The 18395-nt window shown below is 42.0% G+C and overlaps 1 protein-coding gene across 4 annotated transcripts in view; it reads right to left on the reverse strand.

The window, feature by feature from the left end:
* Window positions 1-18062, reverse strand: part of FBXO11 (F-box protein 11) — a 69401-nt gene extending 51339 nt beyond the window's left edge. For 2 of the 4 annotated variants that reach the window (XM_021540180.1, XM_021540179.1), the window contains exon 1: window positions 17639-18062. In XM_021540180.1, the coding sequence (XP_021395855.1) occupies window positions 17639-17753 (115 nt within the window). In that variant the 5' untranslated portion in view covers window positions 17754-18062. Of the gene's footprint in view, window positions 1-16970; window positions 17064-17638 lie in introns of those variants that run through there. The other 2 variants (XM_077781930.1, XM_021540182.3) reach the window with 2 other exon arrangements.
* Between the last annotated feature and the right edge of the window lie 333 nt (window positions 18063-18395).

Consider the following 18395-nt stretch of genomic DNA (forward strand, 5'->3'; position numbering starts at 1 on the left):
ATACACCTTGAAGAACCCTGTCACTGTCACAAGGAGCTGCTTGACAATATTCTTTTCTTTAGATGTCAGAGCATATGCCACCACTGATGACTAACAAGTACGGAACACAAAGAAATTTTGGTGCATCAGTCAAACCATGGCTGAAAAACTATGAAGCTTGACATCAAATCAGGCTGCTACTTTTGAAGTGTAGTACTTAACAGTCAGTGAATTATTTCATGCCAGTTCTTGTGCATTTCTGATACTGGCACAAGATGAGAAACAGGCCAGTGACTGAACTATGATGGAATGAATTTCTACTTCCATATGATGGACAATAGACACTTGTAGCAGATGGATCCACTGCACTATCTAAAGTGATATTCTGGGAAAATATTATGGCAGTTGGAATGTCCAGTTATAACCAAAAATCAACAAGTAAACAAAGCTGAGACATCACCGTAGAGATTAGCTTCCCTTAACAGATGCCTCTAATTTGCCACATGTAGGAAAATATTTCCAGAAAAATATACTCTACTTTATATCTCAGACTCTCAAAGGACTCACAGGAGGCCCTGTCTTTGGTTGAGGAAAGTTCAAAACTCTTGTCACACAGCAAGAGCTACACATGTGTGCACACATATACTAGCTAATTAAAAACAAAGTAAAAACCAACCTTAAATACTTAGAAGAATAAGAGTCATAACCACTTCATTCTGCTCTGCCTTTTCACATTTCTTGTATAATTTAATACTGGAGAACTGCAGTGCTTCAGGGAACACAGGTCAATGCCAACAATTCAGCACCAATCTAGTACTAAACATCACTTCTAAACACAAGAGGTTTTTTATTGACTATCTGGCATCTTTACCTTGAAAGGAGCCTCTGAAGTGTCCAAGTGTTCCTAGAAGAAAACCCTACAAGCAAAGCAGCTACAGACTGATGATCCTGTCTTTACACAGTCACTCCACATCCACCTTCTCCACACACCAATGCTTACCATAGGATAGCAAGACCATAGATGCAAACTCAGAACAACAAATCACAGTTGAATTTCAAATCCTACACAAGTAGAATGGGAAAGACACTGTCCATTTGCAAGCACAAAAAAGCCCCCCATTACACAACTACATTTATGTAGTCTGTGAGGTTTGAAGTGCCAGCACAGACACAAGCAGATTCAGTATCACTAGAGACTCAAAAGAATCCTGCATGAGTTGTTAAATTGCAAGCATTCAAAACATTTCTAGCAAGTGAAATGTATTTTGTGCACTCAACTTCAAGTATGCCACAAGGGTCATGAACACAGTTAAATCCAGCCTACTAAATAAATGGGTATTTTCCCTCACTGAACTAAAACATACAATACTTGTCAACTATTAATTATACTGCATCAATTACAGCATTCTTACATCTCTGTTCTAGAGGCAAAACTTGGATATTCTCCACGTTATAACATGTATCAAAGATAGATTATAAGTGCATTGCACTTTACCATGTTCCCCTTGTATTTTGGTTGAGCCCATGGAGTATTAGTCATCTTCGCTATATTCAGGCTCAGCATAGCTAAAAAATTGTCTTAAGATGTATTCTAAGCAACTGTCAGATTGAATTTTTGACATGTTTATTCTCAAACTATGGCTAATTTAAAAAACAAACTGTTCATATTCTCTAGGTTGAATGGATACACTAGCATTTTTTTCTGTAAGTTTATTTATTGAAGTAATTTGTTCACGTGCAATTTTATGATTGTTTTACACAGAATACATATTTTAAGCATAATTATTTAAAATACTGCATTATGTCCCACCATTCTGAATTTAATCAAGAAGTTACCTACAGCAACCTTTACTTATTTTCCTCCACATACACCAAAATCCATCCTACATCTAGATGCTGTAAATATGGTGGTTTGGGTTCACTTTCTGAGGTTTAGTTGATTACTGAGGTTTTGTTCACAACTTCACAAAGTAGTATTTTGGTAGGAACGAGTGCTGCTTCCGAGAACTTTTACCTTAACTGAAATGGGCAATCTAGCAATCCATATTCCTCAAAAAGCACAGGCACTCTCCAGAAGGAAAAGTCCACAAGCAACTCCATGCCTCCAGCAAGAGGCTGGTGGCTCCTATAAGCAACATACACCTGTTCCTTTTAATTAAACATACAGAGAACTAGATCATGCAGGACCAGATTGAACCCTGGTAGAAATACAGAGTATAGAAATTACAACTTAGATACTTTCTGATCAAGTGCACTAGTCAAATACAGTTGTGAGAATGAAAAAAATATTAAGTATTTATAGTAACCTAGACTGAGAGAGTAAAAGTCACTTTAGAGCTCAGACTAGATTTGTTGCCAGGCAGTAAACTGCTAAATGCATATAATTAAGGACACAAAATCAGTATTATGCTAACAAGACTTTAAGAGCAGCACTTAGGTGAAAGTCTTCTGTATTCCAAGGGCAAGAACCATCCATGCTATACATAGTACCATCTATTCGTCAGAAAATGTCATCATTCCTAGGAACACAGTGAAGAGCTATGAAATAACAAGTTCTGAAAAATTTGTTAATAACATTTCACACTTGAAAATCAGAGTCTTTAATCTTAAGAAGAAAAATAAAAGAAGTCATGTGCATCTCAAAATCAAAATCCAGTTTGGCTATTTAAGCTTAGATTTTAAGACAAAAGAAAACCCTTATTAAAATATTTTATGTTCCTTAGGAAACAAATGGAAAAGGAGAGAAGTTTTCCCTTAATGAAAAGTAACCAATTGTGGCTGAAGTACTGAAAACCTTCAGCTATGACAGTGTTGGGAACAAAATCTTACAAAGTGAAAACTTCTAGAACAAACACAGCAATAAAACTGTCAATGACAAGTGGCAAAAAGATCTGGTTGGTGCCTTTAGTGGACAGAGGTGCAGTTATTTTCAGTACAGATCAGTTCAAAATTAATTTTCATTTTTTATAAAGCCAAACCTTACTGTCAAGTTGCTCCCTGCAAACACAGAAGACTTCTGGTTGCCCAACAAATAATGGACTTGAGATATAGAGAAGGGACAAAGTCCCACCCACCACCACATTCTTCCCCATTTGATCACAAATGACACTGGAGACTGGAGGCACATATGTATTAAAACACAAAAACACTAAAAAAACCCACTAATAAATACTAATACTCCCCTGCAATGGGACAGGCTCAGACAGGAAGTCCCTATATAAAATTGTCTCTGATGTGTACCTACTGGGGAGCATGGTGCCCAAGTAAAGATCATAAGCAAGGCAACTAATCATGGACTTGAACATCTCAAAATACAGACAGTATCAGTCAAGTTCTTGATCAGAAATAATTACACTGGAAGTAATTTTGAAAGTGCCACTGAACTTCATTTTGCCAGTACAAATGAGTACAATACTTTGTCAGTGCCCTTTCTGGACAGTTGTAACATTTTATTCCAAGTCATTACAACTTTATTTTTTAAATCAACTTTGAAAAGTACAGAGAACTAAATTTCCTGCAAATCTGAAGTAATTATTAACATCACATGTTTCCACCACATCTACAAGCAAAAAAAAAAAAACCCCGAAAACTGCTTTCCTCTAGCAAACAACATAATTTAGTAGAACAGATATAAGGAGAATTTAAATTCCAGACTGTTCTCTGAGTTACATGTAGCAACGAGGGGATGTCTCAGCCACATTGTATTGCACATTCATAAGACTTCAACCTTAACAGGCTGGAAGCCCTACTACTTACTCCTAGACATGATTATGAAAGGCACAATCAACACTGTGACAGATTGTGAGACCAAAATATGGATTCATACCAGAGCGAAGTCAATAAATGCACGTTGCACATGTTCCCCTTGAAAATCTCTGGTCCAATGGACGGAGAAGTGGACAGAAGTACATAAAGCACCCTTATGCCAAGGGCAGAACATCAGCTGTAGCAGTCCAGATTACCACTGAGTATTAGGAATCCATTTTTTCAATTATGCTGCTTCCTAGCCTCTCCCCCTAGCACATCAGAGGGCTGTATGGCATGACCAAGTTATAGCAGGCAGAGCCAGTGTAAATGCTGGACTTGCTAAGAGTTTGCAGAACCACTAAGCTATTAACTCATGCCTAGTCTTGAAAAAACAAGAGCCAGCCACCAAACAAAAAGAGAGGGAGCAGTACTTCCCCTTCTGATAAAAATATTCAAAGCTTTTCAAATTAAAAGCCATACACTGTTTGAATGACAACTGCAGCGTTTTCTCCAACTACTTATTTTCCCCAACAATTACCTCTTATAAACTCACAGTCTTCCTCAGATAAAATGCTACTAATGTTTTTTTCTCTTTCTGTTCACAGCAACATGCCAATATGATCAATACCGTTAGGAGTTCCCATATCCCTACTCAGAAGCCTGTGATAAAGTTTCTGAAGAACCAGAGCAAAATCTCAGAGTTTAAGTCTTCCACATGAGCTGTAGGTCATCTCTCAATGCACTTCCTTTGGTATTTGTGCTTTCACAATGTCACACTGCATTTCAGTAGGAATGTGTAATTTTCTTGTGCCGTACGTATGGTTCAGTGCACCCGCAGGCACACCTAGGGCTTCACAACTGTCACAATGTTGTATCGCAAAAGCACAAAAAAAAGAGTGTATAAGGGCACAGAATGCAAGTTATAAGAACATTATTTATTCTCACAGACATGCCCACTGTTTCTCTTGGGATTTTTTTGAAGTTAATTGCACAAACAGTTAAAACAAGCCTTCATCTCTGCCTTACCCACAAATAAGGGCTTTGACTGACACACACTAGCAAATAAAGAAAAAAAGAAGTCTGCCAGGCAAAGCAAGCCTCAACCCTGCCAGCTGCCCCTTAGAATGGAAGTTGCTGCCCCAATGCCAGATGGCCATACAGCTCATGTGGCACTGCAAGAGCAGCTCCAGTTTTCAATCCAGCATAATTAAGCCAACCAACTGCAATTCTCCTTTACCTTCATATGCTGCCCTGAAAGATTAAAGCACCACCAGAGCCATATTCTAAGCCATTCAGTGATCCCTGCCTTGAACAAGGATCAGCTGGGTGCACAGGACAAAGGGCAACTGAGAGCAACAACTCCCAGTACACCCATCCAGATTTTAGCCTGGCACAAGCTGAGCACTAACTTAAGTCCAGAAAGAAAACAGGTACTGGGAAAACATATACTGAGAGACACCATGTGGTTCACAACTGGAGTACCAACCACAGGAACCCAAGGACATCATGTTAAATTCTGTGCTTTGCCACAGATGTGGTTCCATCATAAAAGATGCAACAATTTAAGTGTGCAATACTGACAGAAAGGAGGGCGTGGAACTTTTTCCACCAGCTCCCACACACAGTGGGAGTGACTGTACAGGTACACAGTCATTAAAATAAAGGAAGAAGCAAAGCATTGAGAAAATCCCTTTTAGTAGCCATTTGCAAGCACACTGCTGAAAATATCAGTGAAACTGTGCCTACAGACTTCCCTAGTGACTTTGGGCAAGTTATGCCATTTCCTCATGCTTTCGTTTTCCACTGCTGATGTCAGAACAATGGTACATCAGAACATCCCAGGTGTGCAATGAGACTTACAGACATGACTGAAGGCCTGCAAGACACCTGAGTTCTGCAATGCAAATATCCAAATTAGTGAAACAAAGGAGATCCTTTACCAGTAGCTGAAATTACTCCAGGCAATCGCTAGTGACAGAATAACAGATATTTCCCCACGTTTACTCCAACTCCAACACAAGACCTTCAGGCAGAAGGGAAGGAGTAGAGTGCACTGATTAGTATTCTTCTTACATCACTGAATGCTTGAACAGCTCTTTCCCAAGTAAACTCTGGGCTTATACAAGAATAAGGATTTCTGTGAAAAGATCAGAAAGTCAGGAACCTTCTGGACTAGAAACTGCTCATTAGTCTTACTCCACCCACTGCAGTGCTGTTACTAGAAATACTAAAAGAGGAAACAAAGAACCACTGAATTAGTCCTCTCACTTTAAAAATTAAATCTGCACACATGTATACAAAGCTACTCTTAAAAGAAACTTCTTATTTCTTATTTAATTTAAACTCTTAAGGTAATTAAGTCTACTACTTAAGTCTTAGGGATTGTCTCTAAGAGAAATTTTATCTAGATGGGGAGATTTTTGCCAGCTAGGTTTTCAGAATTGGATGCTTAAGAATTGTCTCTATATACACAGTGAAAAATACCTGACAGGGAGGAGGAAGAGGTAAGACTTGGGAGGAAATATATAATTTATCTGTTTTAATAAAAAAAAAGAGCAGGCTAATTTTTTTTAACTGAGAAAAATACTCAACACAAGCAGGACACCACATTCTTAAACGCTGTTCTTCTGATGCCTTTGCCCTTTCTCAAACCACACACGGATTTCAAAAGCTAGACAAAATTAATTTTCAGCAATGTATTTGGCCATTTCTGTAGCACTTCTGAATTTGGAGAAAAGACAAAATACATCCCAGAAATCTTAAGGAAATCTTAACCAGGCTCAAGCGGTTACCCCAGCCACCATAATGCACACAGAATTTATATTATTGCAAAACAATCTTTCTGCCAACAGGACCCTACGCATGTTACATGAAATGAATTTTAGTTAATGCTTAATACTCAGTATATATATAATTTTACTGACTACATCTGCAGCAAAACATCATAAAGATAAGAAATTGTTTTACTATTTAAAGCCTGCTCATTATGAAAGTGGTAATTATTTCTACCATGCAAGTAACAAAGAGTTGAAAATTTCTGCCTTTCACAGCCATTACAGAACCACTTCACCAGACCACCTGTTTGCTAACAGTGGTAGCCCAGAGGAATGCTTAGGGCCAATGTTACTGATAAGGGAAAAACACTGGGCTAACAGCTAAAGCATATTTAGTCTGAAAAATCACTGTGCCCAACTCGCCATGATTAAGGTAACATTCTTAATTCCACACAATTGTGCAACATTTCTAGATCTTACACACACACACAAAAATACACTGGCAGCTTGTTGCACTCTTTGTGATACTGGTCATTGAGTCAACTGAAATTAATGAAAAACTGTGCACTCAGTCTGCTGGGATTTACCCAAGAACATGGCAATGAATCCACTCTCAGCACCAATGGATAACAGGTTTGTTTGGCAGGTATAAGGAAAGAGAGGAGTTAAAAATCATGCTTTTTCCACACACTACCTACTTTTATCTTCCATTGTATTAAACAGCATATGAGCAACCCACAGCAGAGAGAAAACTCAAGGCTTCAGTTTCTAAAAAAAGTTATCCAGAAAAATATAGGCTGAAAAATTAATGAATTTTTGAAATTAATTAATGAAAACTGGTCTTGAACTGGAACACCACATACCATTGGGACTGAAATTTTAAAATAAAAATTTGTTTGAAACCAATTTTCTTTTCTCTTTTCCCACATTTTTACAAATGTACAGATTTCAACGTTAGTATGACCAATGCATTTTCCTTTAAACTTATGTATTAAAGTTAGGTTGTCTGTAACTGAAAAATCAGAATAATTTCACCTCCTCTTCTTTTCTGGCATTTAAAAAAACAGTTTTAGAGGAGATGAGGCTGTTAGTAAACATTATTTCCTGTTTAGATTTTTAATGTTAACAAGCTCAGATGTTCAAGCATAATTTAGACAAAATGGGAGATCCAACATCATATTGACAAGTACTGTGATGAACTGATCTTCAGAACAGAGCTTCACTAGACAGACACCCACTGAACCCACTGGGATATGCCTTTTTCAGTTACTTTAACCTTTCAAATTAAGGCAAAATTTGACAATGACTAAGAACCTTACTGATAACTGTCAAGTGTATCAGCTTGTGTTGATCACAAGCTGCTGATCAATGAGAAGCTATTTGGCAAGATATTAAAGGTTCTAAACTTGTTATCAAAGGCCACTTGAAATTGCTCAGGTATGACCCTTTATCACATTCACACCCATTCTTCTAGTCATCCTGACAGCAACAGTAGCCCAAAGCACTAATCCTCTCTCCTCCCACTGATGCTTAGCTGGCCAAACAACTTGTGTTGAAGGAGGTTCTCTCAACAGCAGTCCAAGGCATGTACCTTAGAGGCTCAATTATTGTAGAGCTTTGCTGAGACTTAAAAATGGAACTAGAGGAAGCTCCAAATGGATCTCAGTACAAGAGGGTTGAAATTAGATTATTTTTAAGGTCTCTTCCAACCCAAACCTGTGCGTGATTCCATGAAAAGTGATTCTTCTGTGATGGAAAAACGACCACACACTTTCATACATGGCAATTGCCCTGGACCTTCATTCTTCCAAGGTTGTAACAGATGGAGCTCAGCTATCTCTTGTCCCTACCCACAGTCTCATCTTAGACAGTTGAAGCCAACACAGGTCCAGAGAACACAAACCTTCAGAATAAACTCTGGCTTATTTTGAATAACTACTCTTCAAAGACTGTGGATGAATGTCCAAGAACACCGTCACAAATTTTACCACCTTCAGAGAAAGGTGAGGCATCACACCTTGACAATGATTAATGTAACAACCATCTAAGAGTTGTAGTTCTTCTGTCAAGACAGCAACAACTGAAGCAAATAGTAAACATTAATTTGAGCAGCCACTACACACAATTTACATTGATGACCCAACAGCATTTGGGTCACCTTTCTGGCCTCCTACTTTCCCAATTGTCAGAAAAGGCTTATTTAGACAAAAGAACATTCCATTTTGTCCTCAGCTCTTAGAAACCATGATTAAAATCTGAAGTTTTTCCATGCTTCTGTAGCATAATGTTCTTTCTAAATGTACGTTGACAAATGTAACTTTTTAAAGGTATGTTGATAAACTTCCCAACTACTTATTTCTCACAGGACTACAAGTCTGCACCAAGACCTATGTCTCAAATTCCAATTAAAGAAGAAATTTACACATTTCCTCTGACTTCTCCAAGTACAAGAAGCTTGGGAACTGTAAATTTTACCCAATTATCTCCTAGAAAAAACACTTATTGACCAAATAAGAACGAAAAAATAGGAAGGATACTTTATAAACACACAGGATCAGTAATGCAGTAATTAAGTAAGGAGATTAATCTGTATTAAAGAGGAAATGGAATAGAATCAAGAGACAATTCTTAGTTTCTCTTTGTGAGCCTTAAGAATTCAGTAAGGCAGCAATACAGGACCGCTATATCACACTACTGAAAAATGTTTTCCCATAAGCATTTAAGTAGTGTTTTAGGATTTTAACAATTATTGATTAACCAGACTGAACTGGATTTGCTGTTGCAAAATAAAATTTCAAATAAGAACTAGGCACTAAAAAGAAAATCAATTGTTTTACCTTTCATGTCATTTCAGATCAAATTCAAGTGCCATTTGTAGCAAATGGGAATGTTTTAGTTAGCCAGGATTTCAATAGCCTTTGAATGAGAACATCAAAAATTGTTACTGCAGTGTTAGAATTATTTCAATTACCAAGCATCATCTGAGAGAAATCACACGCTTCTTCAAAAACAAGAAATAAGTATACCAAGATACTGTGAAATAAACTTGCTTTATACGTTTGTAAGTGTACTAATAAAGCTTTGTACGTTCTGCTGAAGAAAAACACACCTGGCAATTTTTAGGATAGCATCTTTGTAGGATTTATTTCTTCAGAAAGGTATGGTCTCAAAACCGCAACAATACAGGAAGCTGGTGAAGTCCTCATCCTGCTGTTGTACAGATACAGCCAAACTAGCTGAGAGACAGAAACTGCATTATTGTTTTAGCCAAGGCTCTTCAGTACGTTTAACAATCCACATAGAGAAGGGAGTGCCTTGCAAGAGCATAATGAAAGAGGGTCAAGCTAACTCAAATTACCTTCCATTTGCCACGGGCTAAGAGCATACACATGAACAATTACTGTGAATCAGACACCACAGATCAGCTGACATACGGTAACCTGTCATCCTACAATAACCTGTCCAAAGACAAAGATAGCTTGAAATTTAGACCTGCTACAACTCACCCATATTCAGAAAGCAAGACACTAAACCCTGGAACCTTTACTTCTGGATGTGTAAGCTGAAAACAAGTAACAGAAGAGAACCCACAAGTGAGAGCCCTTAAAGTAAACAGGCTGTTTCCAAATACTACAAATTGGGATTACCAAAAGGAAATAGTTACTGTAACATGACCTATTAATGCTAACCAGCTCTTCAGTATAAAAGCATACACACAGTATGATGACCATGAGACTGCAAATTCAGCTCTTCTGCTGGCGCGGACAGTGGTTATTTAAAATAAGTACAGGAATTCCAAGTATAGTTGTTGATTAGGCCTTGTTGCCATGTACTCGCAATTCAAAGTATGACAAAACCCAAGCTTTTGTTTCCCAATCTCTATCAACTCTCAGGAGTGCTCGTCCCTCAATGCTGTGTGTACTGACCAAGCTCAATGCAGCCATCAGCACATAAAAAGTGAGGAAAAGCTCTACAGGCTCTACCAGCACTAGACTAGCACTCACATGGTACAGCTGAATCAGTTTTTTGGAACACAGAACTGGTTGTGCAAGAAGATAAACACTACTATTATTTTGATACTGGAATACCAGTGATATCCGGTATGTATGGGAAGCATATCTATACAGGATTCTGTGGAATAACCTACATAGAATCAAGGTAGAGCTGCTCAACAGAAACAAACCTAAGAGCCTGAGTGACAAGGTTTCCAGGCAGAGCTCAGCTATGCAGCAGTTTGAGCTCCCAGAACAAAGCAGTGCCTGAACTCTCACATATAAGACATCAGAGGGACCTGACAAACCTGGCAACGGAATGGAAACTGCAGGTTTCTGTTACAACGAACAGTAGGTTTCATTGTATGTCCCACAGCAAGGAGCAGAGCACAGTGCCCCAGCAGCATTGCAACAGCTCCTCTCAAATACACAGGACTGGCACCAGGCACTGGGGAAGGCTCCAATCCCACAAGACAGCCAAGCTGATCTAAGGGTGACCTGCGAGGGCAAGGGCCAGTCCCCCTGATGGCCACTTCTCTTACGCATCCACCCTACCCTGCAGTTAGATAGCTCCAACAGCTAAATTAGCAGGTAACAACTCCGTGTTTTGGAGGCTTGGTTTCTGTGCTGATATGGTTCAGGGAGCTAAGGGTGTCAAAGCAAGGCAAAGGCTGAGCATGAAGTTAGAAGCAGGAGAACCAGGACAACCTCCTTCTCTAGCAAACAGGCCTTACAATTACGTAGCTCTCTTGGAAAAATGCAAGTAAAGGAAGTCTCTCGGAGGACAGCACAAAAAATAATCCCCAAAAGCCTACTGAAAGAACTCCAGGTTTTATAAGTGTTCATTGCCTGTTTATCCTAGCTTCCACCCACAAATTAATAATTTTAAGAACAGGCAGCAGTAGAATCAGGAAAACTGTTATTGAGAGGAACCACAATAACTACTATTCAAGCTATCTTTTGTGAAGGATTCCATATTCATAGATTTTAATCACCTCAAGAAAAATTCATTAAACTTTCTAACAGAAAGTACAAAGAACAAAATAGAAGATGCCTCTAGAGCATCTTCTTTACTCAGGAACCTACATCTAGAACTTACTTTTCTACAAAAATTTAAAAGCAATAATATACTATAAAAGTAGAATTTTGATGCTCCGTAATTTCACTGCATGTTTTAATTTGGTTTCTTTCCCTCCTCGCTCCTTGGCCCCCACCTCATAATAACTGAAATAGACAGACCAAAAGACTAGATTATGTTCAGATACTACAGCTTAGTATCATGAGCAAGAATCACCAAGTTTTGCTCCCCTTCCAATCCAAGTGCTTAATGCAGAAACATTGCACAAGTAAGAAACAAAAAGAAATACCTAATAATCTGAAATCATGAAAAGATTAGGTAATGACAAATTCAACTGAACAAACCTTCCATTTTCTCAATTCCTGTTAGTTCAGTCAGTTCACCTCTGCTTTTTTTTTTATCCATATGTCGTGCAGCTCTGGGTTAATTTTCCTCTTGCATCTGTTGTAATATGCAAGACTAAGTATGTTTAATCACTAACCAATGCAACCTAGAAACCTTACAGAAGCACACTACCTCCTCTTCCTAGCAGATCAAACAGCACAACCTGCAAGAGGAAGTTTAAGTGTTGCCACAGGTGATGCACGTTAACAATGCACCTGGTGCATCCTCCTTCCAATCAGCCCAGTGACCCACAGGAGTGTGTGGGCCCAAGGAGATGTCCTGGCTGCAGTGACAGCCCCTGGGATGCCACTTCTCTGTGTTTGTGAGCTCAGTGTGCTGAGCAAACACACGGCACAGCAGTGGCTCTGCACAGGTGCTGCACATTCAGCACTCGCGAGGCACACTGGCTCACCATGCTGCAGAGGGAGCTGCCCATGAAAGCAGGCTGCCAGCCTGACCTTCCCAGGCAGCTGCTGGCCTGACAGAGCCTTCCTACTGCTCCAATTCTATGCATATACATCAAAGCCTCATATCCTCATATTCAGTGCACAGAATGTTTATTTATGCTCAACAAATGAGATGCTTCATGCCTGCACACCTGCAGTAAAAGCTTGACATACACTGCACAGCTTTGGTCTACTCTGTAGCTGTGATTGTCCCAGGAAGCACCAGAGCAAGGAGGGGGGCACAGAGCATAACCTTCCCCCAAAGCCCAAAGATATAAAATAGACCTATGGAGGAGGCTTCATTATGTCTTAAACCACTGAGCTCCAAGTTTTTTTAACACAGAAAGTAAAAAAAGATTTGATATTTCTGGGAAACTATAACTAATGTTAATAGCCTTTATGATTGATTAAAATATATCAAGACTATAGGCAATGAACGCTACTGTGTATGCCAAGAACAAACACACTTGATTTTGATCTCTCGAAATGAAATACAAAGGTTTAGCATAGGTTTAGGCACTTGTCCTATATGAAGGACAACAAAGGTACACTCCTTTGTATTCCTAATGCAGAATGAGGCTTTGGGAAACAGAAATTGTACTTGAAGAACCAAGTTTATAGACTCTAAACTTTTATCTGTAAGGTAGACTTTGGAAACTTTTCATTGCAGAAACAATTATATTTCCATATGTGAATATATCTTTTCCTAGCCCATGACTCATTTTCAAGAAAAAAGAGAAAAACCTTAACTAGATTTCTTTCCATGTGGAGCAACTGATGCCCAATTTGACTTCTTGCCCCAAGGGATGACCCTACAAAAACTGAAACCCATTTAGTTGCTTTGATGCAAGTCTGTGCATTTGCTTCAGAATAAGAATAATTTAATTCAGTTACTGTTATTGCCCTTCACTCACCAAATAAGCCTTTTGGTGCACATACTAAAAAAAATCATATATAATCATGCACGTGCTTACACACATACACTTGAAACAGCCAAATAAAGACTCATTACCTTTCCTAAGATATTTATCTCAACATTACAAAATTCAGATGTCGTGAGCAAGAACTCTTAGTGGAGTTTAGTTTCTACGTGTTTGCTTTACACAGCCTAACCCACTCTTTTTCCCAGCCCGTCAAGTCCTTGTGTCCCCTATACAGACAAATGACTAATTCAATTACCTTGTGTGCTGACAGGCCAGCTGGTTGCTGCTTCTTGGCATAGGTAGAGAGGGTGAGTTATAAATGTCTTTCCCTCATTGTCTTCATCCTCTTCCCAGCCAAAAAACTTAACTTCACACCCCTTTGTCAACTTTGGCTTAAACGAGCCAACAAGTTCAGAAGCTGCAGAGTGACACACAGACTATATGGGTGTATGTATCTTGTTTTCACTAGAAAATAGATTGGGGTGAGGAGAGGAAGCAAACTTGCAAGGTAGGTTTACAGCGCGCATATATTAAATTTGCCTCAGCTCCAAAAGTATTAACCCAGCTTAACCCAATCTAAAATGGAGCGGCCACAGTCCCACCACACCCACAAGCGTTCAGTGTTATCCCTTCCCTTGTAGCAGCACTCGTGTCAAAAATCAACCTGACGGGAAAAAAAAAGGCAGTTAGTGTTTGGTGCAGGCAGCACGGAGCCAGCTCCCTGCCTTGTCACATGGACACCGCCACCACGGCCCAGCAGCGCGCAGCACCGTGGCAGATGCAGCTGGCTGCTTATCAGCACACGGGAGCCGACCCTAAGAGCACTTAGTTATGGACAGGCAGCTCAGAACCTCATTAGTACTACAGCCAGTGATGTGCTGGTTTTACAGAGGCACATATGCACTAGTGGAGTTATTATTTTGAGAAGAACAGAAATAAGAAAAAAAATATTCATATGATAGCTCTGAGGTCAACAATTTCAGCTGCATTCTGGACAATATCTTTTGGTCTTTTAAAATAAATGTATAACCTTGACTTCTTCCTAGCAAAACTAGCCAAACCTATACACTGAAGGAAGAAAAAACCAGCACTATAAGCAAACATGGGAATATGTAATCATAAACATTGCCAAGTCCAGATTTTCTTTTGGGCAGACCCTTGTCATAAAGAAAATAAAAGGACACATCTTTTCTATATCATTCATGCAGAATTGCAAAACCACTGAATAAACCAATGGTAACCCCACTGGTGACTGGGGAGAGATCAGGAGGGAGAAGGTAGGACAGAAGTGGCATAGTGTAGCCAGAGTGGCTAACTTAGATGGAGGGAGGTGTGAACAGCAGAGCATAAGGCAAAACATCTTGGGAAGTGTATCCCGATGACATCTTATCTTGACTGTACAACACAGTGAGTCTGGGGGAGAAAATGTTTTTATCTGCAATCATTTATGATCTCCTTCTCCACTAATCAGAACACAGGTACATAGGTATTGCTCATCAATTGTATTATAGACAGCATGGTTATATATTCATTTGATTTGCTCCTACTACATACTTAAAATGAAAATCACTTCAGTATAAAACACAGCTTTGCATGATTTTTAAATTCTTATAAGGAACCTTTGAGGAAGGATTTTTATAAAAGCATTTTTTCCCAGTGATCTATTTATTAACAATAGGCATCATAACTTGATTTTTACCCAGTAGTGAACATGTAACAGCTGTTACTCAGTTGTAAAACACTGTCTACTTACAGAGCATTAAATAATAAATAAAGCTCAAGACCTAGTACATGTTTTACTAAGAAATCTAATGATATGAAACAAGAAGTTCCAAAGATTAACCGTGAACTGTATTATCAACTCTGTCCCATGATATCTGTGCCTTAAGTACAGAGCTGTAATATGAAGGAGGAAAGAAATTAACAGTAACAAAAAATAATTCCTGTTCAGTCATAGCTGCATTCACAGTATTAGGAGGTTTTTTTTTTTTTTAACAAATTTAAATCTGAGTTCAATAGAAACCATTTCCTAATAACTTATACTGATTCTTTTGTGCAGCTTTTTTTAGGATGACCTACATTGCTTGGGAATAAAGGTGAAAAAAGTCAACACTGATTTGCATGGTACAGTCTAACCCCAGCACACTGGCTTTTAATTTAGTAGCATTATTCATCAGCCTTTACTGCAATAGCCCTGCACAAAACGACCAAAGTCACAGGTAAAACTGAAATTACCTTCCAGATACAGTGGATCAGACCTTGCAAATCCTGAGATAGAACGGAAACAGCACTAGAGACACCCCAAATGCAGATGGAACACTAATGACAAAAAAACCTTAATGCTGTCGATACATTTTTGGGCAAGTGGGACCTAGCACAATTGACCTTCAAAACTGCAAGGAAAAAGCTAGCAGTGATCCACATGGAACGGTAATTTTCACAAACCATGGAATTTGATTTTGTTATAATTTCATCACCACTGAATGGTCAACAGCACAGAACAATGTGGAAGAAAAAATAAAATTAGGTGAGTCTAGAGTTCCAGAAATGTCAGGGTAATACAAACACACTGCAGCCTCACATTTTAATAGAGAAAGTTTCTGCCTGTATCTTTAGCAAATTAGTAACATATGAACAGCGGCAATCCAACGTAAAACTGAATAATAATCACTGCATTTAATCCATAAGCACATCATTCTGGATGCCTTTTATAAGTTGTATTTTCATCTGTTTAAAAGGCAAAGTAAGCCATGGGGTTGGAAAAAATCCCTATATTCTCCAAATGGAACGTCGATGAAGAAGACCCTTTAGTGCACGTCTTTGAGAGGAAGAAGTTCTTTTTTTGTTGTTGTTTTGCTTTATTTTCCGTGTTGTTGTTTTTCTTTTAAATGTCAGTATACCAGAGAAGTCATTTTAATCATATAATTACTGAAAATTTTGGAAGGTTTACACAAGACCCATAATTGGGCATAAGACATCACATCCTCTGGTTATATACACAGCAATCTGGTCTGGGTAACATTCTTTGCTCTGACCAATGTGTGCGAGGGGGAGGCGGGGGAAGGAAGGGGAGGGAGGGGGAGGAATGGAGAATTAAAAATACTTCCTCAGATTCAATTTTCTTTACTTCATTTACTTAAAATGTTCTGATTGCATAAAATGCACTAAAATATTTATCGCGACGCATCTCCGTGGTTAAAATATCTTGTTCTCAATGTGATATCATAGATATTCAAACAAAAGACATTTAGCTGACAATGAAGCCCTTTTTTTTTTTTTTTTTTTTTTTTTTTAAATTTAAAAAAGGCATTCGTACACCTAAGACCGCACCACGGATCAGTCTCCTTTATCACGCCGGAGTTGTGACAGGTAACGCATAAAAAATTAAAATCCAATCCACCAGATAAGACATGCAAAATGTCTCCTCCAATCCCACCCCCATCTCGCCTTAGAAAGAGAAAAAAAAAAAAAAAAAAAAAAAAAAAAAAAAAAAAAAAAGCCCAGCCACCACCAGTCCTGCACATTCGGAGCACACACACAGTGGCACCCCCAGAGCCACCACTGGGGCGACAGCGACAGGCCCGAGGGGCCGCCAACCCGGAGCTCCCCCGCACCCCTCTCCTGGCTCCATGAGGGGCGAATCCCACCTCGCCGCTTCCTCATGCCCTCACACAATGGTGCTTTCCCCCGCTAGCTCCGAATTGTCAACATTTTCACGCTAGGCCCCGGCCGGGCAGGGCTGGGGCGCGGGCGGCCCGAGTCCCCGCCGCGGCGCGGGGGCCGTGCGGCCGGGGGGATCAATGGCCGACGGGCCGCGGCCCCCCCGCCGGCGCCGGGGCCGGAGCCCGAACTGCGCAGCAGGCGCGGCGCAGCGGGCCCGGCCCCGCGGAGCCTCGGCCAGACCCGGGGCCGCCGCCCCCGGACACCATTTCGGGGAAGGTGCCGCCGCAAGCGGCCCGACACCGTCGCCTCCCCCCGCCCCGCAGCCCCCCGGGCGCTCTCCCCCCGCGGCCCTCGGGGCCCGGCCCGCCGCTCCCCGCGGGAGGCACCGGTGTTCCCGGGGGGCCAGGGCGGCTCGCCCGCTCGCGGTCCCCGGGGACGGGGCGGGGGCTCGGGGGGGGCGTCCTGTCCCGAGGGGCCGCGGGCGATCGTCTCCCCCCATCCCCGGCCGGGGAAGGGGCCGAGCCCCCGCCTCCCCCCGAGCCGGGGCAGAGCCCGAGCCAAACAAAGCGCGGCCTGAGCGGGAGCCAAGGGTGAAGCAGCCTGGGCTTTTCCTGCCGGTCCCCGCGCAGGGCGGGCCCCGAGCCCGGCTTACCCCGATCCCCGGCGGCGGCGGCGGCGGCGTTGTTCCTCTCCTGCTGCTGCTGCTGCACCGGGCGCGGCCTGGACACTCGCCTGGGTCTCCTGTTGGCGGCTCGGACCGAGTTCATTTGCCGGCTCGTGTGGGCGGCGGGAGGGGAGGGGGGAATCCTCCGGCAACCGGTGCCTCGGCGGGGACGGGGGCACTCGGAGGGAGCCCCGGGGCGGCCGCCTCGCAGGCGCGGGCAGCAGGGAAGGGCGGGGGGGAAATCTCCGGGCGCGGGTCCCGCTGCCGCTGCCGGCTCGCTCGAAGGCAGAGGAGCCGCCGGCTCTCTCAGCGCTGCTGTGGGGGACGATGGCGCCGCGCCCCCCCCGTCCCGGCCCCCGGCGATCCCGCGGTCCTGCCCGGCTCAGGCCCGTCGCTGCTCCGTGGCAGGAGGAGCCATTGACACCGCCAGGGACGCGCTCGCGAGCGGGCGGCCGTTGGGCGGCCGTGCTCCGCCAATCGGCTCGCCCGACACAAACGGCCGGAGCCGGCGCGGCCAATCTGTGTATCCGTACTATCGGTGCGCGGGTTGGGGCGGGGCGGGCGGGCGGCGCGGCGCGGGGTGGGGCGGTCCGAGTCCAATAAAAGGCCGGGGCCGCCCGTGTGGAGCGGCAATGGCGGCGCTCGGGCCCGGGCGCGCTGGCAGCGGCTCCCGTGAGGGGCCGGCGCGGCCCAGGGCAGCCCGGAAGCCGCCGGGCTCGGCGGCAGCAGGCGGGCAGCGGCGGGT

The sequence above is a fragment of the Lonchura striata genome, chromosome 3, assembly GCF_046129695.1.
Source record: "Lonchura striata isolate bLonStr1 chromosome 3, bLonStr1.mat, whole genome shotgun sequence".
In the NCBI taxonomy this organism is placed as follows: domain Eukaryota; kingdom Metazoa; phylum Chordata; class Aves; order Passeriformes; family Estrildidae; genus Lonchura; species Lonchura striata.